Source organism: Opisthorchis viverrini, assembly GCF_000715545.1.
Source record: "Opisthorchis viverrini unplaced genomic scaffold opera_v5_205, whole genome shotgun sequence".
In the NCBI taxonomy this organism is placed as follows: domain Eukaryota; kingdom Metazoa; phylum Platyhelminthes; class Trematoda; order Opisthorchiida; family Opisthorchiidae; genus Opisthorchis; species Opisthorchis viverrini.
This window is the reverse complement of record NW_008751865.1, coordinates 461236-485639: the sequence shown is the minus strand read 5'-3', so window position 1 is coordinate 485639 and position 24404 is coordinate 461236. Positions and strand designations below refer to the sequence as shown.

The window sequence follows — 24404 nt, the reverse complement described above, 5'->3', positions numbered from 1 at the left end:
GTTAAACAAAATAAACTGGCATGTATTTACAGAAAAGCACGCTGTTGGCCAATTCTTACGCATCGTCAACATCGTCTGTATCCTCGAGTTTGATTTGGCTGACTAGTTCCGCCGCCTCGAAATAGCCCAAAGACTGAAGGACATCCATCAAATCGTTCAGTGGTGAGCGTCTTCCTGTCGTTTCGGACCTGTTGTCACCAGCAGTTGTGCTGCCACACCTGGACGCAACAAGTTGAATTCGCCGGTTCATGTAACATGACTTCCAGGTCTTGATTGTTTCGTACGCAATGCGGTTGGGCGAAGACTCGTTTGGTTGAGCTATTCGCGCTCGAATCCGATCGGATTCCTCTTGAGGCAGACCAAGTGCTGAGAGTAATTTTTCCGGTTCACGAATATATCCAGCCAGTGACTGCATCAGTGGCTTTGTCAAGTTGCGTAGCTCATCGATCACTAGGTCGGAAAGATAGAGAGTGGTATTTACACCGATTATTTTCTTTGTGTAGTAATACCAGTTTTGACTCACTACTTATGCAACTTGGTCCACTACCACAAAGGACTGTCACCTGAGCATTGGGTTTTCGCACATACACACACACACACATCTGTCTTTTCCGGTTAATCCTTCATCAACATCCACGACCTTAGCGTTCATAATCGATGATATTTGGCTTCCAGTCATTTGTAATCATTGCCTCATCGAATTGCCCAGCATGTTGGACAAATTTGTTGGCAATTTTTTTTATTTCGAGCCATCAACAAAACAAAAGTGATGGTAAAAGCGTTTCTTTCCTGGAAGAGCTATAACCTGGCCAAAGAAGTAAACTACATATTGCGTTAAGCTCTTTCTCATCATCATCGACAGCATGACATCAGTGTTCAACACTGATGCTTCAATGCTGTACAACCATGACTTATTTGAAAGCCTTATTGTAAAGAAAAGAGTAAAGGTGGACGGGGAAGGGACATAGTGCTAGCTTCCCACAATCATTCTGAGGTGCCTACACCTCCAGACATTCACTTGGGCAATCTGGATGGAAACTGACAACAAGAACGGAACTGACGTCGGTCGGCAGCCATATCTTGTAGTGTCTCCAACCAGGCATGGTGAGGATCACGAGGCGCCTATCCCGGAAGGTGATTAGCACCGACAGCACCCAAGCGTTTCTGATCTCCTTCATACTCCTCTGCCAAGTCAAGGGTTGGCCACCTCTCTGTTTACGCCACTCCGAATTGGGCATGGAAAACAGCACTCTCTTCGGCAAACGATTGCTAGGCCTACGCAATACATGTCCCAACCAACGCAGCTTCTGGTGCTGGACACATTTTTCTATGGAAGTACCCGGTGCACAACCGAAAACGCGCTTTCTAACAGCCTCGTTGCGGATTCGCCGACACGAGCTTTGATTCTGAGGCAACGATTGTCAAACACCTGAAGATGTCTCGGTTCCGCTGCTCGAATAGACTGTTTCACAGCCATACAACAAGACAGCCCGTAATGTAGCTTGATACACACGTCCCTTAAGATTCTCCTTTCTCATTTAATGGAAAAGGGATGGAAGAGATTTATGAGTTTCGAGTAAGCTGCGGACTGTGTCATTCTCACTTCTATGGATCCCGCTGCGGAGACAATCTGTCCTTTTGTAACAGCGGATCCCTCTGGGAAGTGTTATCTTTCTCGGACTTTTCGTTCCAAGTAGTCCCAGCAAGGAATTCTTCGCACAAAAGGTATCGTCATGAATGTATGAACAGTAATATTCATAGACTCATAAGGTTTCTGAAAATTGTTCGACACCCCACAACCGCTTTCGCCCATCAGGTAGGCGCAGTCCCCAAGTTTCCATCAACCTTGAAACCAGACTGCATGAAATGAGCGAAGTACACTCATTTGCAAACATTTTTGGTTTTTCGGGAGACTCGCCTAGAACCCAGCTGAATCTCTCGTTTACGAGTCTCAAGAAGGGCGAAACTGGTCTTGGCCTGTTGAGGAATTTTCAGCATCCCCACGAGTAGTGTACTACCTCCATACATGTATCACAAATATCGTTCCAACTGAAACATGAGGCCGCCTGGTGCAGCACATTCGGTTGCTTAGAAACATCGTAAACGAGGGATTCAGCTGAGTTCCATGTGAGTCTCTCGTAAGACCAAATTAGTTTGCAAATGAGTGTATTTTGCTAGTATCATTTATACTTTCCTTTCGGAAGCCATTTGATAGATCCCGCCACAAATTTGGGTGTGAATTTCTGTAACTAATACTTGCACCTGTTTCAGGCAGTGAATTCCTACTAACATCTATGTGTGAAGCGGCTTTGTTTTTCCAACGTTCACTTTATACTTTTCAGTTAACTTACTCGGCGAGTTTGACCGGCTTTTCACTTCGTCTCTCATACTCCTAGATTCACTGTCTGCAGAGTAGGAGTGCACGGGAGTTGCCTTCACCACCGAAGCCGCTGCCCTCCGCGTTCCAGTCGCGCTAACATTTCGTTGTCTTCTTTTAGGGGAACGACCGGATGACCGAGACGTTCCGTGCCCTCCTTTCTTCTGGTTCATTGGAGATATTGTACTTCGTGCCACAGGTATTCTCACGTAGCTTAGTGCCAGGTCAGGATCGATCAGTATCTGTTTCACAACAAGTTGGAAAGAGATGATCATAACACTAGCAACCAAAGCATGTACTCGGGGAAAAATGAAGTCAAGGTCAGCTGATCTCAGGTGCTTCCGTGATGCTAATTTCTCAAATGATCTTATTGCCTCCCCTCGGGGATATCAAAATGCCAATTTCCGTCTTATCTACAATTCTTTACGTGTATCCGTTCACCTGCAGCTGCGTTGATAAATTCATCGGTAGAACTGCCAGAGGGGCTTGAAACGGGAGCACGTCGTACCACATCAGCTGACCCTAATCAAACGCTGATCGAATCCAGGTGCAAACCATTCAGTTGTGTGGATCTAATTGACAAAGGTCACAGAGTCGATCACACAACTCGTCGTCCCGTGTCTGCGACGGAGGTTGAATTTCCTTGAGGCCACATTGATCAGTCGTCTTAAGCCTGTCCTCTGCGCTCAGAAAAATCTAAGGGTCATTATGAGGTCAAGAAGCACTCTGAAAAGAATACTGCCGATCGTAAGGCTGTGCCAGTCAACTTTTGCACACGGGTCAGCTTCGGTTGGCGTATGGGAACGGATAGCCGTTAGGCAGTAACCGACTTTATTGCGCGTAAACAGATCATCATCATCATCGACAGCATGACATCGGTTTTCAGCACCGATGCTTCACTGCCGTAGAGTGTCATGGTTGTACGAGGGCTGGGATACTGCCAGGGCGCCCACACCTAGACAGGAGGGCGATCAGGATCCTCAACCAAAGCCTTTGGCTCAAAAGCCTAGTAACCGCAAGGCAGCGGTGTTTGGCGGAAAATGCAAACGCATTACCATTTCTACGGAACAAGTCGCCATACATGTTCCAACTGGAGGGCCAGGAGACTGTGTTCGTCAGACCTCTAACCATTGACCAACCTGGTATGACAGACTCTGTGAGTATCAAGGGGACACTCCCCAGTTTAGTATGGATAGTGTGGACTAAAGGTTGACTCATCCGATTGCCCTCGGAAAAGAACGAGCATTATTGGCTGTTTGAAAAAGAAAAACATGCGATTTGAGTGCGATTGCACTAACTTTGTACCATTGCTTTTTTCTTCGTTGCCTGCTATTCTAAAAGTAGACTTTGTTTTTCATTGAATATGATATTTGGAAAACCTGTGTTCTACTTTCAATAGAGATTTGATCAGGTGAGTGAAACCCAGCGTACGTGCATCCTTCCGGTGGCCCAGGAACGGTACTGAAGAGCCAAGAAGCACTTTACAAATATCTCATCCTTGTCAAGTGCGCATTTCAGGAGACCCAAGAACCAGAGATCTTCTGGCCGGTGTTTGAACTCTTGAAGATTTGGCAACGAGCGGATGATCAGCAATGGCAAAGGGCATACATATTTGCTCAGTAGAACGTACATTGTACACCGCCAGTGGCTTGTTCGCGTGTTGTACCATCTCGGGTAAATGGACAGATTTGCCATCAGTGTTCGCTGCCGGACCAACTGGATTCCATCGAATTGCGTTGTGTGTTTCTTCATTGTTGTAATCCGGAGATTGCTCATCGGCATCTTGGTGTTCACCCTCAGCTATTTCTCCCGACTGTTCCTCTTGAACAGCAGTTTCCGAACCCGAGATGGCCTGACCGGCTTCCGATCCGATTGTGGAGAATGCATCGGTTTTTGGTGCCACCTCGCTCGCCGGTTCTTTGGGTATCGCAAGTTGAGATAGGGTTTTTGGAGGTACGAGCCAAACTTCCACAGTGCCAGCATGATACATATCGTGAACCTTTTGGAGAAAGGCCGAGGAACCTGCAAAAACAAAAGGTGCCCAGATGGAAATTGATAGTACGGAGGAAGTCATCATACAAATTTTGGTTGAACATACCGACAACATTTTGAAATATGCGCTGTTTTTAATGACTTTTTGAATGGTTTGAACTCCGAGGACGGTGAGATCGATTACCTAACCCGCTGTCTTAACGAGCTCGTTCATGTTTCTGATATCCACTAGTTTTTATTACGATGACAACGACACTAAAGGACACAATCTTGTGAGATCTATCTAGTTCCACCGGATGGACTGACCCACCAATCAAAGGGTGGCGGTAAAGGCGGCGTCACGTGCGAAAATGTTGGAAGCAGAAATTCAAACCATGACTCCATCCACACTGGCTTGCTTTTGAATCACCCGCGAAACCTGTTTCCTGACGCACTAGCCTCCCTACACCAGTCTTAGTAACAAGTGAGATAACCGAGTGTTTAAAGCGCGAACTTAATTGCTGGAAGGTTCCTGGTTCGAACCCTGAACATACCTAGGCTGGGACAACCTGGCAGTATCTCAGCCCTCGTACTTTCTTCGAGTGGCTTGGCAACTAGGAACCGAAAGGGTGTTACGGCCGAACGAGTATCATTACTAATACAAATAGTCTTACAAACAAGGTTTGTAAGGAGCGTGCTGTAGAACCGTGTGGAGTAAAACGTGGCACTCTACTCCCAACTTTATTTGAGTGTTTCTTCAACGAGAATGGAGGCAAGAACTATACAATAAAGCCTAATTCCGTGTCTCATATTACGAAGTTGTCCTTAATGATTTTCATTCCACAGTCTTCACGTAGCAAGCTCGTGTTACACCCGTCATCCCAAGGTTTTAAACTCACTGCCAAACTCGTGGGTGGTTTCTCTCTCGTGAAAAGGTCTGTGAGAGCAAAATTAGCAGGCCCATATACAAATGTGATAACGCTGCAGATCCCCTCAACTGCCGGTGAATTTGTAAAGTTATGAAGGTCACAAGAGAATCACGGATTGTCTCGGAGAGCAAACTATCCTGTCTCCAGAACAGCCCAACTTCAACATATGATATTATCCGCATCGAACTCGTCGGCCTTGTGGACAACGGCGTTTTTTCTGGGAACTTCGGTACAGCTACCTCGGACTGCAAACTATCTTTGTGAAGAAATCCTAACTCACGGTTGTGACTGACTGTCAAGACCAATTTAGGTGGAACGCAGCATGCTTTGAGAGGCGTTCTTGGTCGTAATTACAACTCTTCAGTAACGGTTAGCTATCTCCATCCATTTTGAAATCTCCACCGTTTGGTTACGAAGTTAAATTTGTGGAGGGCGATCTCATCTCGGCATGACAGTCGCCTTGTTCAGAGGGACACTCATGATGTGCATGACCAGTGAGGTCCAAGTGGAGAGCGGGAACATGGCCTAACCACGGAAACTATATGCTTTCTTGGAAATCAGTTCTAGCCGTTCCTATCCATGTTCAATCCTCGGTTACAGAACAAAATTGTTCGCCGGAGAACAGTCCATTTCTGAAATCATCCAGCTCTTCACTGAATTGGTGATCATTTTAACCCACCTCGTTGCTTGTGATTTTATACGTTTTCCTACAGGTGGTATTCGACCTTGAGCTTCCCCTTATCTGTACTAATCCGCAACTCACCTTCTTGTATATTGGAAAAACATGTGCACTACCATTTAGTACGAACTACCGGTGATTCCATACTCTAACACTTTGTTTTTTATTACTTTTCTTGGTCCCTTTTTGTACTGTTTCTTGATTTTGGGCGTCTGTTTCCTTGCCCCTGTTGTGTCGCTGGAATGACCAGTGATGAGGCAACTCAGCGGTTCCGACAGTTAAAAGGTACATTTCGCCTTCTTGACTCAGGGTTCTCTCTTTTTTCTAAAGCCCTCAATTTGGAGTTCCTGGTCTTTCCAGTAGCCAGTTCTTCAAACCCTGTGTTGTCAGGATCCAAACATTTTTCAAGGCACTTCGTGCCATAAGTGTTCGTTGTTTGAGTTTGGCGCAAACCTGTCTATCTCCGTGTTCCAGCTTTACGCCCATAACTAACTCACCTGGGAGATGTCGTGTTATTATGGAAGAACTACCCACGTTAGCTTTCAGTGTTTTCCACGCCCAACGTCTTAAGAATGGTGTTTATCGAATAACACAGGAAGGAGGCCCACTGGAACCATCCAATACGTTTTCTTTTTCACTGTTGTGAAGTTTGTTGAAGCTTTATTGATCACTCCTCATTTTGTGTTCAAACTATTTGGCAGTCCCGTCGCACTCGCTCTGGTTTATATGAATTAACGGACCTTATTTTTGTGGTGGACCACAGTCCCTTAATGCCTTCTTATTAGCGGGAACCCCGGTCAGGATAGCTGATTGATAGCCTGGTGCGCTTGGTCGTAAGCGCCAAGTAGCCGGAAATGGCACCCGTGTTGTGCTGAATAGCTGTGGATAGATTCATGCCTCATGTATGTGCTGGAAGCAGTAATTTCGAAGGTTTTGGCGTAATTTAGTTCTCAGTAAGTCAGAAAAACACGTAATTAGGGACACGGGTGTATTGTGTACACGCGGCCAGCTGGTCCGCTTTCGTGGCGGGTCAGCAAACAATTGAGCACATATCCGATCAACTCACAGCGCTCACGTGAGCCAATCAATCGGACACGCAGCCAATCAGCCACTCAAGTCACACGCCAGATCGATGGTGGAACGACGAACGGACACGCACACGCGCAAACTCTGACACACCGAAGCAGCACAGTGGAACACTCGATGGGCAAGGAGTCTCTGGGGTGAAATTCCCCACTGACTCATCGCTAACGGAGAGCGCTCTTTTGCATTTTGCTTGGAAGCTGTCTCTCTTGACCAACCGGATTTTGCCGTTCCAATAATCAGACTGTAGATTGTGCTACGGGTCGAGTAAATTTAGGGGCTTTTGTAAATTGTGTGCTTCCAGTAGTAACCGGGTCAAGACTGGAACAGTCGCATTTTCGTTTTCGGTTTGGTTTACTGATTTGACGATTCATACCCTGGTTGGGACGTGAATTTTCTGACCGGAAAGTCCGCGGTGCGATCCCAACTCCAGCAACTTGACTGATCCTGTCTAGACTTAGGAAACTTAGCAGTATTGTAGCGACCCAGTCACCCACACACTTGACTGTTCAACTCATAGTCGCTCACTGGATCGCGAGGCTTGTCTTTTTTCTCATACGCACAAACACGTCGCATTAAGCTGACTCATCGGACATCGATTGTCTGCACCGCCTAGTCAGCGCAGCTACCACTCATGTGCCGACGCGCCCACATACACGCACTGGGACCTACATAAAGGCAAACCGAATCCAGTCAACACACACAGACTCGCGCGCGCAGGGAGCAGGACGTCAACCTCTCCACAAGTCCACGGACAATCATGGAGTACGTGTAGCAGTCGAACTGCGGAGAAAAACACGTTCCCGCCGTCCGGACTTCCACCAAAGGACTCTCGCATCCGATAAGTTCTCCTTTTGACTTGCTCCCATCCTCGCGCTGTATTTATTTTCATACGTATCGCAACCATACGAAAACTTCTATTAGTGCACATTCACCTTCTGATTTGTATTATGATTATCATCACCTGTGCCCTAATAGTATCTGAGCCCTTGTTTTTTTCGGGTGGCTTGGCAGTGAAGTAAAAAAAGAATCCTACAGTTGAACGATTATTATCGTCGATTTATCCTTATTACTGGGTTCCTCAACAGACCCCATGGCCCTCCATCGCTTTCCGACTTCTCTTCCAGTTTGAGCAATGGTTTAGTATCGGAATGATTTAAATCTTCTACGGCCAAGTGCTGAGTGAGTTAATGAAATGCGATCTCCCACTTACGATTTATTTTGTTCTTTTCCATCACGTTGAACAAACGCCGGGAAAGTTCGGAGTTGATGGCAGTCACTGGAAGAGGCTGGTCCCGGATCACCATTTCCTGAGCTTCTCGAACAATATCATCCACTTCTGTATCATCTCCCTGATACGGGATGGGCGGTTGTGATTCACTTAACGAGCTCCGTCGACCCCCATTGTCGTCACTGCTCGAATCGTCATCGTCAAATTCCTCGGAGTTTTCTTGCTTCTTGAGTGCGTTACGTATAAGTTCCGTGACAAACTGGGATCTGAGTAGAAGAACAAGGTGTTAAAATGATTGGTGTTGGTGAGTCAGGGCAGTGCACACCAGATTTTCAGGTCTCTTATTCCTAGTTAACGAGGCAGTGATGCACTGCCACCTGTAGCCTATCTCTTGGACCCAGGGGTGCTTGCATATCATTTCACCCGAATGTAAGTCCACAACAGGGGTGATACCATAACAACTTTAGTTGACGTTGTCGTCGGCCAAGCAGAGCAAGGAAGCCATTTTGCAAGGCTGTCACCATCGTCGTTATCAGTAAACACTGTCACCAGTGTGGGAAGCCATGTATCGTGGTAAAAGTGCAGGTAATGCGATGTCACTTTACTCAATACACGTGCACGTGTGACCGACAAATAACATGAACTTTCCTATGGTGGCCCGTGTGATTCGCCTATCCTCTGCAGCTGTACTTTCGCTGGATCAATCAGTCGAATAGGTCAATATGGTATTCACTGAAGCAGGAGAGAGGACGATAAATAAAGCCAATCAAAGACATTGGTCTGGAAACTATCTAAGAAAAAAGACTCAATTTTGAAACCTGACGTAGACATTGCAAGTGGAAGAAACACCAACTTTTCCTGACTTTTCCTCCAGTATTTGGCTTCCTCGTTCATTATCGGCTCGATTTCCACTACACAGGCAGTCTCATGCAGAAGTTCATGCTGTTGCAAGCAGGCTGTATTTGTGAGTAACGAAGAAATATCTCGCTTGACGGGCGTCGAATCTTTTCGTCGTTGATCGTCCAGTAAACTCAAAGAGGCGTCCCGTTTTCCCAAACGTCCCTGTTCTCCGTCAGATTCAGGCAATTTCATATTCCGCAATGCATGGGACAGTGGCTCAAAATGACTGGTGGTCCGCATGCGCACGTCTCCAGTGAATCGAAACTCAAGGCACAGACCGCTATACATCAGCACGTGATTGATATCGGTTCCATTGACGCGGTATGGACGGATCTTCCGGATTTTCTTTGGAATAGAAAGGAGAAGAGACAGTTTGAAACAATTATTTATTTTCGATAATAGAAAAGTAATCCTTCTAGGGGAGATGCTCCATAATAAGAAACAGTTCTTCCATGGGTTTACTCTGAACTTCCTCATTGGCCACTTTTTCATCACTATGTCAAGGTCGAAGCACGGAAGCACCAATGATACCCTTCAAACTAACCAACCCTCAAAACGATTGGAATGGTCATCACGCTGACTTATGCTCATGACCACAGTTCAGGAATGAAAAAAAACAATTAGTTCATTCAAACGGCAGTTTGATGAAGAAATTATACGATAACTATCTGGGCTGATGTGTATACACATGGATAAAACGATGCAGCTCACACATCATGTTCGACATCACACGACACCACTGTTACACTTTACATTTAACGATGTCCCAGGTAGGTTTTTCTTTCATCTGGTCTTTGTGGGTGGCAACACGACCGCGTTAAATGGCTCTTATTGGTTTTACGCCTACCTGAACGTCGGGCTCAGAATGGCCCATCAAACGTTTGTCTTAAAGACTTATGAGTCTTCGCAGGCGATTGCGTTGGAATTCGACGATCTGAGGTGACGACTGAGGTCAGACTAACACCATTTCGGCACCTCGCCAGTTATCTCCAAGTTTCTAGTTCTCAGACTGGTATAATAGGAATCGCGCCTGCTAGACAGTTGCGTAAGATGGTACTGTGTTATCTGGACTACTGTCGAACAATGGGCGTGTGCAAAGAAGACTTGAATTTATTTGTAATGCACTACTCATAAGGCTGCTGAAAATCCGTCGACAGCCCACGACCGGTTTCGCCTATTTCGGGGCTCATCAGGTAGGCGTAGTCTCCGGGTCAAGCTTATGTTCTACTTGAAACCACATTGCCTGGAAACATCACAAACGAGAGATTCAGCTGAGTTCCAGGTGAGTATCTCGAAAAAACCAAATTAGTTTGCAAATGAGTGTATATTCGCTAAAGACTTGAATTTGTCTCCTGAGCTGATACGCCCGGTACACGGACTTTCTGGGACAGACTTCCTCTCTAGAGGGACACTGATATCACTAGAAGTGGAGTGATGAACGGAAATGGATGAAGAACTCCGCACAACAATAGCCACGAAGCAAGGTGATCGGTCGATTCATCTAGACTCGGTTGAACAGAGTCAATCCTACGACATTCCCATCACTCTCCTGTCCTACGGTAATTAGTTCGATGTCCAAACCAAACTGATGAAGTACTAGACTAGTTTCACTCTCATTAAGGTTCATAAGCAGTGTACCGTACCGGCCTTTGGACTGCGGGCATCTGATATGTGAGGTGAGCATAGTACCATGCACGCTGGACGCACCTGAATCATTAGATCTGAGCAGGTGAACGTGTTCACGCTTAAGCGATGTGATCGGTATTCCCGATGCCTCAAACGATGACATTCATTTAACGCTGAAGTGACCAGTGTAACCCTTGACAAAGTCAGTTTTCGAGCGAAAGTATCTGTAAAACTAAGGTATTTATTCCAAAGGAAATTTCACACCTCTTCTTTGGGCTTTCAGATGTTACCGCGCCAACTGGTCACCATTTGGCCTTGGTTTGGTTTGGGGGAAATACACTACACTAGTATGACCAAACGAGTTAGAATTTAGCCACCGCTTCAACCAGTTGACGCTGCTTAGATGAATGCAGCTCTCGATTCTAAACTTCAAACTTTCAGATTAGGTAGTGTGCAATTTCGGACCCGTTTTTTCGCTCGTTTGGATGAGTCACTCCAATTCGGATGTCTGAGTGGGGTTCGAACCCGTGCGGGACAGAAGCTCGTCGCTCCGGTACAGGTCGGCTACATTACACTCATTCCCAATAAGATATCTTTCAACGTGCTCCGAACCTTCAGCGCATCAGCCCCCGCTGAACCGAGAAGAAGTCACAGCGGTTAGGCAGTATATCTAACTACTGGTAGATCGAGTACCTTATTTGATTACAGATCAGTTGGTTGTTCGTGCACCAACCAACCGCACGCTGATGATGTTCCCACAGTTGGTGAAGAAACGTCTACCAAACTCGACGGACAGATCAATATCAAACCAATCTACAACAAACACCTGGTTGTACCCAACAGAAGTTGCCCATTTTACACCCTACATTAGATCTGCCACTTGGGACTAGTAAAACGAGGCTGACAACTGGTTCTTTCCGTCATTACACAAATGTGATTAGGAATCTGTAGACATTCAAGACACCAGTTACGTAGTTTGTAAGACTTTTACTACTGTGAATGCAGACACCTTAGGCAATACTGCTCTCAAGAGGAAACGATGCCCTTCAGCCGTAACACCCTTTCGGTACGTAGCTGCCACGCCACCCGGATGAAGCAAGAAGGTTCAGATACTGTCAGAGTGCCCCAGCCAAGACAGGTTTGGCTTCAAACCACGGACCCACGGGTCAGTAATTTCGTATTCCTACCACTGGGCCATCTAGGGAAAGCGTTCTGATTCAACAACCATGATTTGATGACTTTATAGGCATGTGCCAGTATCGTATCCAAAATGCTGTTGACCCCTGACAACTATCTTTTCTATGAGTCATGTTCGACTGTTGTAATGACATACGATGTATATCATTGACCGATAAAGTCAACCGAGATGAGAACTTCGTGGTGAGATTTTGGACATTCTCAGGTACCTTTCGTTTTCTATCGCTTTTTCTTCACGCTGTGACAAAACTGACCAACCGATTTCAGCGCATCACCACGCGTCCTCAACGGCGCTCGTTCATCCAAGCGGTTGCAAGCTCCCGCCCACAATGCGCAGCTACCCACCTAACCTCCCCAAATCATCGGTGAGCGAAACTAAGGCAGCGACAACCATTGTACGACAAGTGCGCGGTTCTTACAGCTGATAGTAATGAAGCAGATGTGCTTGAAGCTTTCTGTTCAAGGTCAGCCAGACCCTTCGAGTTTCGCTCACATCACATTCGACGCTTTTGCACCAAAACACTCCAAATCGCCTAAGGCGCATGTGTGGAATTTCCAGACAAAACTCATGCTGTTTTTCGTTTCATAAAAGATCACTTCGAGGTTAATAAATCCTCCATGAACAAGCCAATCGTGGCTGTTTTTTCAGACTCAGTAGTCATTTCCTTTCTAGAAAGAATTCGTTCCCCAAAAGTCCAGTTCTAGTTGGACGGTTAACCTGGTAGATCGATAAAACCGCAGTTTCGAATTCCTGGTAATCCCACGTGAGTGGTGCGCGTCCACTCATCACACTTCTTATGGACGCATATGGAGAGATTTTTGTGTGTTAGGGTGGGTGACCAAGTGTTGGGTCGGTGGGGAAACCTACATGTGTTTGGGTCCAGCCTAGGGTCTAGTTCTTCTGGTTCGGTTCATTTGATGGTCCCTTTTGAACGTCGTTCGCACACCAGAATTGGTGAGCATAAAAGAAGCATAAACAAACCACCAAGGAATGCAGAAGAATACCAAACGCTGGGCAAAGACAGCGATGGCAGCACGGGGACTGCGATTCACACCACACAGGCTGATAGCCGAGGATTTCTGGGCATCACAGCGTGAATAGAATCGAGGGTGTGGAACTGGCGAGTGTATGGAAAGTGGTCTTAGATAAGCGGTTGACACGTGACGGTGTGGTTGTCAATCCACGTAGAATCTTTAGCAAAAACTGGGGGTGGGGGTGGAAATCCCAACCCGACCAAACGTCACAGCATCCCTCTTACACAACTATCTTAGCACTAGATCATCCACACAGACGCACAGAAGGTCCAAACCAGAAGAACTAGACCCTAGGCTGAATCCAAACACGTGTAGGTTTCCCCACCGACCCTGCACTTGTTCAACCACTCTAACACACTAAAATCCCTCGGCCGACACCCAACAGAGATTTAACTTGACTTACCTGATTGGTTCTCCTTGCGCCTTAAATCTCGACCAAACTCGGAACGTAGTCACTTGGCCTAACGAAGTTTTTGTGTCAAAAGCGAAACGTTGCCCAGCAATAAATCTACCGACTGTCACCATACTTTTTCGATAACAATGACTACTCAATCGGTTCCAAGTATTTTTCACACAAATATAGAGAGTTTCACACCCCGCGACATATCCCGACGTGCGGTTGCTTTGGGGACCCCAGACTGGGATCTATATCCCCATTTCCTTCTCAATGTTGCAAGCGTCACCGCCGACCAGGGGGTTTAGATCTGTGTCAACCCCTGAATTGGACACGAATGAACCAATCGAATCGATACTCAAAAGCAAGTGAAACCTATAAATATTCAAATTTACGCTGAATTCTGTTGGCAGTAGTAAATGCCATGCAGTAAAATATCAACTAGCCTTGGGTGAGTCTATCCGAGTGGGTCCTTCAGAGAAGTAGAACAGAGAAACTCCAGTCTGAAAGTGACCTGTCGAATACACATCTGTTTGTCGCCTCCAAGCCAGCCAGGGCAAACTGATGGTTGGGCAAAGATAGCATCGAAGAGAAATTTGTTCACCAGTCTGGCTACTCTAGAGCTACCTGTTGCCAATTATGGTTGTCATCTGAGAATAAGACTCTCAGAACCTGGAATAACATTTTTGGGGGGCTAAAACATGCTGAAAATGTGAAAAGAGGTCTGTGCTGACACTTGGGATCTACGAGAGGCGGAAGTTTGACTTAGAAAACCATCGTTACTGTTGTGCTGTTGGCGCAGCATGATCACTCATGACAAGGGTCCCTTAGGAACACGAAGATGACTGACTGCGTTCACCGGTGCCTGACCGCCATGCCACACGAAGGAAGCACAAGCGCTTGGATACTGCCAGGTTGCCCAAGCCTAGACAGAGGTGAAGTCGAGAGGCAGAGGTCGGGTTCGAATCACGGACCTTCCGGTAAGTAGATTTGTGCTCCAACCACTTGGGCTAGATAAATTTTAAAAGGTGTAACTGACACACGAGTACTCACTCCATGCTCCTCTTGTGGACTGTTTCCCGAGAAGGTGTCAGCCGCTTGGATGACGGCATTGCACAAACCCACGGTCCTTCGAGTAAGTCCATTTGCCATCTGGAAACAGCAGAATTTGTATGATTCACAGCAGTACTACTTTGTAAAAAACAATACGCATTGGGTTCCGGTAAACGTTTTGACAACTCAGTACCGGTTATGCCCATCAAGAAGGTGTGTACCAAACTTCCATCAACTTCCGGCCATCACTACTCTACGCAGTATTGATGTCAACTCGACTCGTGTCTAAAAGTGTGCAAAGATTTTCAAGGACGGCATAAGCATCTAGTTGTTCGACAAATACACTCACTTACAGACCAGTTTGGTTTCGAGGGAGATCCATCATACAGGGAAACTGGTCGCTATTTCGCTAAGGAAAGAACCTCCTCAGCAGTCCACACCGGCTTTGCCCTACTTAGGGCGCAGTCCTCGGTGAAACCGGTGATAGACTGTCGAGAAGTTTTCAGCAGATCTTTGAGCAGTTTCCTTTGTGAAAAAGCACCTAGTTACCTTTCACTAGCATGACACCAGTACAGTAATTATGAGGTGTTAAAAACGTGTCCCTTTGATGAAGAAAACTACTCACAAGGTTGCCGAAAACCCTTCGGCAGCCCACGGTCGATTTCACCCTTCTTGAATAGTTTGCTTGATGGGAATGTATTGGGATATCTCGAATATTGTGCCAACTAGAACATGAGGCGGCCTGTGTGCAGCACATTCGGTTGGAGATTGCTGAAATCTCTTCGACAGCCCACGACCGGTTTCGCTCTCCCACTTCAGACTCATCAGATAGGCGCAGTCCCCGAGTTTCCGTCAACCTTATGTTCTTAACAAACGAGAGATTTAGTTGAGTCTTTCGTGAAAACCAAACTGATTTGCAAATGAGTGTATTTCTCGGAAACAGTCCAATTTGGGTTCAAGTAGAACATGAGGTTGACAGAAACTCGGGAACTGCATCTACCCGATGAGCCCCAAGAAGGGCGAAACCGGTCGTGGGATGTCGAAGAGTCTTCAGCAACCTTGTGAGTTTCCTTTATGAAAGCATCTACTGCGATATCTCGAATATCGTGCCAACTGAAACATGAGGCGACCTGTCTGCAGCGTATTCATTGAGTCCGTGTTGCCTACAGCCGCAGCTGGTCAAGCCTTCCCAAAAAGCGAGAACGCAGGCCAACTGTTTTGGAACAAAGCCTTCCCAAAAAGCGAGAACGCAGGCCACAGCAGCATGTTGTGCTGCTGTAATCTGTGAAAATATTTCACCTTTTTAGGGGACACCGGTAGGATCTATTCCAAATGACTTTTTTCTGGGACTCCTGGCGATGTTTCATCCGATCAGGCGGTTCTGTGCAACAGCTCAATGTCCTAGCCTAATCTTGGGCTGTGTGGCTAGCGTCCTTCTTTGGGTTCCGAGAGACGGTCTCCCCATTTGACCTTGTTCGGACAACTAACTGGGGCGCCGCTCGTAGTTAACATGTTGATTGTCGTGCAAACGCCTAGGAACTCGCGTGTAGATAGCATCATTTCACTTGTGGACCTTGTTCTTCTAGGCATTTGGGCTTGGATCTTTCCGAGTTCTTCCATCAGTTTATATTGTTGCGCAAAAATCCCCTGGTATGACAAGTTCAGTGTGTGGTTTAGTTGTCGCGTTTCACTAGTTAAGAGTTATCCAACATCCACCGGGTAGTGAGTTAAGTTTCTGATGTAAGTTAAGTTGTTAAGTTGATGTTAAGTTTCTGATGTATAGCCGCCAATTTAGATGGGCGTTTTCCGGGCCAGACAACAAGGCCACCACTTGTAACATGTGCATTTCGCAAGGACAAATACCACTGACGTATATTTATGCACATCAGTGTAGTTCGTCAGCTGCGTCACTTGCCAGGGTGGCAAGAGGGAAGAGCTTCGAATTTTATGGTCTGTGTCCTGAATCTCCCAAAATTGAAACTTGCAGAACACGAATCGCGTCTAAAATTGAGTGCACCAGCAGTACCAGCCTCTTGATGGAAGCGCTACGCGGTAGAGAATAGTCGGGAACAATCATCCAGGTGTTCGATCGCCCCATATCGATCTAAAGGATGAGGATGAGCAGGCGGACAATTTTTTCCGACGTATAATCACTCCAGCATTGCGGACGTTCCAAACCCACAGCTTCTTAGTTTTTCGGTCCTTTTGGTGGACCTAAGGTCCGTGTACCAGTTCTGAGTAGTAAGCTATTTAAAGCATAAAGCTCCACAAGAAATTCTCACAAACTGGTAACGAGCGATCAAAGCGCTCGGCAACTGGACATCTGGTTCGTGGAGCCAGATTCCCACGATTAGAATTCGCAAAAATCGGGCTATCAAAACCGGGTTGATTGAATGCAGTTCCCAACCGAACTTTCCCAACGATCGATCAAATGATACCGAACTGCGATCGACTGACAGGCAAGCTTAAAAGTGAGTGATAATCAGACAGCTGGTCCAGCGCGCCCACGCGTGCGTGAGTGAATGTGGTACGCCGGAGTGCGTGGGTGGATCCAAATGTGCGCACGTAGGGCCAAAAAACCAAACAGAAAAAAGGTGTGGTGTAAATCAGTCAAAGTTGAGAGAACCAAGTAGTAAAGTCTCATTGTCCGGAACGACCAACGATTATTCGAACGAAACATTCTGGTTATTTACAGACAAGCAACAGCTAACGTCAGTGCATTTTAATTGGAGATGGAAAAAAGCCTCAACCGAATTGTCACTATGTAGCCCAATCAGTTTTAGCTTCATTATGTCGTCGAGTGGCATTTCTTATTCCGACAGACGCAGCTCATAGTCCAACTACTTGTGGAAAGGTGACGCTTTCGTAAAAATACCGAGAATACACAAACCTGAACCAATGGGATGAATCCAGCATGGATTTGTTCTTGCACTGCATCGGCCAAATGTTCTTCTGGGTAGATGTTAGCCATGATACGCCAACAGTTTGGTTGTAATTGCAAAAAAATCATCAGAGCCCCGGGAGGTGCGAAAGCCAGTGCCTCAACCCGCGTCATCAAGTGCGCCAGCTTGTTTGCAGGTGTGCGTTCCGGATCACGTGCTCCAATCAGGACAAATCTGAGTAGACAGGGATGCGGTCAGTAGAACAACGATGCATGCAAGCGCCATTCTAACTGCTCGAAAATGATACCTCCTGTTAGTTTTCTTAATGCACCGATCCCGCCTAGCTACGATACCAACTTCCCGAAGGATAGTATGTTCCAGTTGATAGGTATGAACGAAAAACCTCATCAGAGGATTTCGGACAGTTCCGCTCGAATTTTAATCTGGATTGTGATCGAATCGGTCATCATCATCATCATAGTCAGGTGTAAGAACCGCATACTGGTCGTACGGTTTTCATAGCTGCCACAGTTTCGTTCACCTATGAATTGGGGAGTTTGGGTAGGTAGCTGCCCATTGAGCGCGGAAGCTGATAAATCGGTGCTTAAATACAGCACTGTCGGTGGACTGTTAAGTGGGGAGACTGGGAAGAGAGATGTGTAGTAAAGGCGATAGCTTGGATGCACGAGTGCTATTGAGGGTACGACTGGGCCATGTCTGACAATGCCTCTGGCCATTGATGTGTCCCATCTCGGGCTCTCCATCGACGGAGACGGCAATGACCAATGTTGCCGGTACATTTTCTTGGTGCTACGAAGGACTGATCACATTTTGGCTGAATAGGTCCAATAAACTGCTGCGTCATTACACAATGAATTGGAATAAAAAGTAGCCGATAAATCAGGCGGACAGTCAACAGCACCTACTGCCCTCATCTGTCTGTTCGCACTACCTACTGAATATGAACTGTGTATAGTCCGATAACTTCAGTCGTTCTGTATGATTCTTAGCCCCCGGGATCGCACACTTTACACACACATAAGAACACTCGCAACCCACAGCCTACCAACCATCCACACCTAATCTCATGCATCTGAGCTTTTGCCTTCAGTGCATAGCTTCCTTCCCGATCTTCATAATCAAAAGTCCACTAACACTGTTGTATTTACATATCACTTATATCAGCTACCACCTTCAATGTGTAGATATCTATCCTACTTCCCAAAATCACTGATGAATGAAGCTGTGGCAGTTCTAACCAGTGTACGACAGCTGATGGTGATGATGATGGACCTACCCGCTTAAATATCTCTTCAAAGAATAACGTCAGCTACTGAGGTTCCTCTCCAATTTTACTTGTTCCTCATACTAATGAATGTAATAAGCCTTATGATCATACGATCCTTTCGCCACACTGCATCATCATCATCATCATCATCGACAGCATGATATCAGTGTTCAACACCACTGCTTCACTGCCGTACAACCATGATTTATTTGAAAGCTTTATTGTAAAGAAAAGAATAAAAATGGACGAGGAAGGGACTTAGTGCTAGCTTTCCACAATCATTCTGAGGTGCCTACACCTCCAGACATTCACTTAGACAATCTGGATGGAAACTGACAACAAGAACGCCACTGACGTCGGTCGGCAGCCATATCTTGTAGTGTCTCCAACCAGGCACACTGAGGATCACGCGGTCCCCATCCTGGAACGCGAGTAGCACCGACAGCACCCAAGCACTTCATGATCTCTTTCATACCCCTCTGCCAAGTCAAGGATTGGCCACCTCTCTGTTTACGCCACTCTGAGTTGGGCACGGAAAACAGCACTCTCTTCAGCAAACGATGGTTCGGCATACGTGACACATGTCTCAACCAACGCAGCTTCTGGTGCTGGACACATTCTTCAATGGAAGTACTCGTTACACAACCGAAAACGCGCTTTCTAACTGCCTCATTACGGATTCGCTGACACCAACCCACACGAGCTATGGTTCTGAGACAACGAGTGTCGAACACCTGAAGACTTCTCAGTTCCGCTGCCCGAACAGGCCACGTCTCACAACCATACAACAAAACACCCCGCACTGTAGCTTGATACACACGTCCCTTCATTCTCAGGGATAGACCATTCTGACGCCATAAGTGTCTCAAATTAAAAAACGCGCCACCCGGCATATTCTCAATGGTTTACCGGAACCTTCTAGAATGTTTGCACGCGACTAGTCCAGGAACAAACTGGTGATTCAGGTTGGTGATTTTTCCATAACCCCCTACTACCTTGCTCCTTGGTGAAGAAACCTCAATCAAATTTCAGAAACCATCGCTCTCCATGTCACCAATCCTTTGCACGGTTGACACATTTCTCGTTCACGGAAGCTCTCCAAGGTCAGTTAACTTATTCGGGCCACCGGTACGAATAGAGCTAAGTGATGCAATCGTTTGTGTTTGCTCTTTTCCGTTGAATCGCTGTTTCCGCTGGCTAGATATGCTCAAGAATGTTTTGAAAGCTTTCGGAGACAACTCACTTGCCAAATATGTTGGTCTCAAAGAACGCGGTCCGCTTGGTAAAGTACAGTGGTTGTTTCATCGTATGCCAAGGCCCACCACGAATCCCCGCGGTGAGGTGGCTCCATCCAAGGCGCGCGTAGAGATTATCGATTTTGCATTTCTGCGTGTTCAGAGTGTCCTTACGTGAAACTTGAAATCTTGATTTGCGACGTCCCACATCTTCCCGGATGTCGTCAAGAGTGGCCACTTGCCATACAATTTGACGTCTGTGTCCGGATGACTACATCAGTTCAGGAACAAAAAAAATTCAGAAATTCAAAATTAAGCAATAGAGACAGTGCTTTTATAAATTTGAATGAGTTTTTTTATTGGTAGTGATGAGTGATAATTTTGCCTCAGAGGTTTTTTTCAAGGACCTACGGTACATGAAGGGGGATTTTGATGATCTCCATTTGGACAAAAGCTGGAAATAGAGGCATAGACACGTAAAGCGTACATACTACTGTAAGTAGTTTTAAAAGTTCAGGGATAGTAACCATGAGCAAAAGATAACAGTGGCGCGATAACACTTGTTAGTTCTTTCCCCTCTCATGTTTTATTCCAGGCTAATCTGTTTACTACAGTCTAATCAGCTGTGATAATCTGTTCGAACCTGACATGTGCTCAATTGGTTCGTCCGCGTAAGCCATGGCACGCACGGTCATTTGTTAAGCTGAACGATCATCACTCGCTGTAATGTGAAAAGATGGAACGTCAGCTCAGCGAGTTTGGTCACATGATCACGTGACAGACCGTTCATGTTGGCGCACACATGGGATAAGGTCGTATTTGATTTGAAAAAATAGTGTGATTTATCGTCAAACATCGCTAATCAAGCTGTGAGCGGCACTATGAGTAGCCTGCACGGGATGTGTGCAACAATCGATACAGTCAACCCCACGGATCTACCATTTGCTGCAGAGTAGCAGTTTTGATCAAACCATCAACTAAGTTTAAGTCAACTTCAGAAATGTCCCCTTGTTCGCCGATCGATAGTTACTACAAAAACCTTCAAAGAGAGGAGACCACAAGAGATGGAGTCTCCTTGCCTCTTCTGTGTGTTGGTTCCAATTTGGAGAGGGGTGTTTCCGTGTCGAATAGTTTTATTGAATATTCCGTAACCGTTTTGAACATTGGCATGTGCCCCACCTACAAAATTTCACATATCTTTACGATAGCTACAGTCAGTGGAGTTACTAACTAGATGAGGTAAGACAGGCGCGCATGCACAGCATGAACTAGGAACGGGACCTTAGTTCCGGGGTTGAACGTACCTGGTAAAGTAGCATCAATGGTCGCTCATAGTTGAAAGTCCCATCCGACACCGCCGTTCGACTATGCGCACTCGGCTCCTGCGGTTCCGAACTGCCGGCCGTTGTGCTGGCCTGTTCCCAGTTATCATGAGCCTTGTTTCTTCGCTCGATGAACCATTTCGGCAGCGGTATCCTCACCGTGGATGGTCGGCGTAGTATTACATTGCCCAACCCGATTTCGTAGATGTCTGAACATCCTTCGACCTCGGCTAGCTGTGGGTCAAACTGAACTGCAGCCTGAGACCAGTTTGTTCGTATTTCCATCGCCTTCGAGCACAGGAAAGGCAAATACGTAGGAATTGATAGTCGGATTGCATGAATCTTACCATGAATACGTTTCGTGCATTTGACGGACACAGCAAAACCTCTGAATAAGGACAATGGTGAAGCCCTTCCTGAGTATTGTGTATCTCTTATAGGGGGTGAGGAGGCAAAGTGGCCACCATAGGGAGGGACGAAGACCATATGTTCTGTCCTCTGGCGTCCCTTTCCGTCTTTCTTGTGACGGCAAGCCACTGTACCAGATATACTCGATTACCACAAAGTTACGATCACACCAACGCTAATGTTGACAGGTGAATTCACTCCAGTAGGCGTAGCTGGACACAGTTTCACTGAGACCATTCAGTCGGTCTCGTACACTTCAGTAAAAAAAATTAGTTTCATGACTGAAGAATGAGCACAGCTGTCTAAGTGAGAGTTATTCATACACTTCTGATCAGCTGCTCAACCAATAAATCGTGGATTACGGATTCCAGTCTGTCTGGAGGTTCGTGAGTTACACACACTACTCTCCATTCCTAATAAGGATAAAACAGCAGTACAGGGTTTCTCGGCTTGCAGGCACCAACTCACTCTGACGATAGGTCAAAATTTTAATACTACCAATGAAATTAGTTCAGTTACAATTATCCAGTAACCACCGCACCCAACAGAAATGTAGTTATGGCTGGCGGGAGAGCTCACACTGCATTGCCACAAACAGTTCTTGTGGATTGGATTTCATCCAATCGCATGGTTCTGCCAGTTTAACTTGTGACAGAATCCAATTCTTTGGGAAATTGCGTGGAAGTGTAGAAGAGCATGACTGAAGTTAACACTGACTGTTTTCGAACCGACGTACTATCGCCTAAACGCGAGGATTTTCGAACCCTCTAGCCAATTATAATACAATCTGTTTTAACTACTTGGCGTTAATCAGTAGGCGGCTAGGAATTTGTTTCAGCAGTGTGATGAGAGGAGCTGTGGAGACTGGTATGACTTGGTGTAGGCGGTTCTCGGGACCGAATGGAGCTTTCAGTCAGGTTCTCTCATCAACTCGTCGCATCACCACAGCTTCTGAAGCTGAAGCAAAAACAGGAACCAGCTCATTTTTCACGAACCAAAAAGGCTTGAATAAACTGAACATAAGCGGAAAGCGTTAGGTTCGATAGTAGAGCGAGTGTTGTCAACTCAGGTTGAATAATTCCCTCGTCAGGTTGTTGGCCGCCTTACGGCTTTGACACGTTATTATCATCCACCTCGGTCGGAATGACAAAATTTAACAAGCGTGGGAATCTGCGGTTGAAGTAAATTTCAATTCGCAAACTAATTTGGTTTTTCGAGAGACTCACCTGGAACCCAGGTGAATCTCTCGGTTTTCATTTCCCAGGCAACTGAATGTGCTGCATCAGGCCGCTTCATGTTTCGGTCGCTACGATATTCGATATATCGCGATATATACATATTTTGCACTACTCAAGTGGAACATAAGGTTGACGGTGCAGCACATTCAGTTGCCTTGAAACATCAAAACCGAGAGATTCCGCTGGGTTCCAGGTGAGTCTCTGGAAAAACCAAATTAGTTTGCAAATGAGTGTATAGTCGCTAATTTCGTGCAATTTGGTTTCAAGTAAAACATAAGGTTGACGGAAACTTGGGGACTGCGCGTCTCCCTGATGAGCCCGAAGTGGAAGGTCGAAACCGGTCGTGACTGTGGAGGAGTTTTCAGCAACCTTATGAGTAGTGCATTACAACATATATAAACTTCAATTCATTAGCAGGTAACTACATAGAGATGTTGGCCGAGATGACTCAGTGGTTAGAGTGCGAATCTACTGGCCGGAAGGTCCATGGTTCGAACCTGACCTGTGTCTCTCGCCTTGCCCTGTCTAGGTTTGGACAACCTGGCAGTATCCCAGCCCTCGTTGGTAAACACGATTCGTGCAAACTGAGTCTGTTTTGGTCATGTGACACGAATCGATCGAACCAGTCGTCGAACAGCCCTCTAGACTACCTTAAACTTGGGTTGCATTCTTTCAACGTCTGCCAATTTAGTTATCAGTCTGGGCTGTTTATTTCAGTACTCTCCTATTTTAACCATTAGATGTGCACTAACCTGTCGAAGAGGGATCACGAAAACGTGTTCTTGTTGAAACTAGGGAAATATTCAGGTAAAGACTGTCGATTTAACCAGGATAGACTCACCTTGAAACTTGTTGTTATGGGCGAGAGACAGGACCGTTTCGGTATTCGTACGGACAAGAACGGATGCAATAGCGGTGAGCGAAATAGGCCACCGTCACGATTGATTAGAAAGTTTTCCGCTTTTGTGCCAATCACCAAAACAAACAGGTCTTTTAGCTCCTCAGTTGCAATGCACACCCCACCGCAATAGTTTTCAATCTGCTTTATTTGTTCCACCGAATCGACATCCTTCTGGGTGGGAGCTGTTCCGCGTTTGTTTCGTGAAACTGCTGTGCTTAGGCGTTTGTGATTGAATGTCGTGGGGTCGCTATCCGTTGATGGCTCCACGAATTGGTCCTCGCACCATCTGGCAGAACGACCACTTAGTCGTTGGACTTCTGGCGGCCAGTTGTTGTAGTGCACCGTCGGTTGAATTACCTAAGGGATAAATATCAAAAGCTAGTAAAAAGCGAGTACAAAGACATGCGAACAAGATGGATACTCAGTCCTGCAAAGTGACAATGGCATTTCACTAAGTAAACAAATGAGGCTTCCACGAAAAGAGAAGTCCTATGCTTTTCACGGGAGAACCTCTCGTTTATGATGTTATTCAGCTGACTGTGCTGCACCAAGGCCGCCTAATGTTTCAGTTGATACGATATTCGAGATATCGCAGTATATGTTTCGTGAAGAAAACTACTCACAGGGTTGCTGAAAACCCTTCGACAGCCCACGA

The 24404-nt window shown here is 46.2% G+C and overlaps 1 protein-coding gene across 1 annotated transcript in view; it reads right to left on the bottom strand.

Moving 5' to 3' along the window:
* Nucleotides 1-24404, bottom strand: part of T265_14515 (hypothetical protein) — a gene marked incomplete at both ends in the record, with an annotated part of 27924 nt that continues 3520 nt past the window's right edge. Inside the window, 10 exons of the mRNA XM_009174001.1 lie at nt 1-450; nt 2352-2619; nt 4008-4399; nt 8253-8536; nt 9124-9515; nt 14476-14574; nt 17366-17591; nt 19889-20151; nt 21185-21490; nt 23690-24106. Coding sequence (XP_009172265.1) covers nt 56-450; nt 2352-2619; nt 4008-4399; nt 8253-8536; nt 9124-9515; nt 14476-14574; nt 17366-17591; nt 19889-20151; nt 21185-21490; nt 23690-24106 — 3042 coding nt within the window. The remainder of the gene's footprint in view (nt 451-2351; nt 2620-4007; nt 4400-8252; nt 8537-9123; nt 9516-14475; nt 14575-17365; nt 17592-19888; nt 20152-21184; nt 21491-23689; nt 24107-24404) is intronic.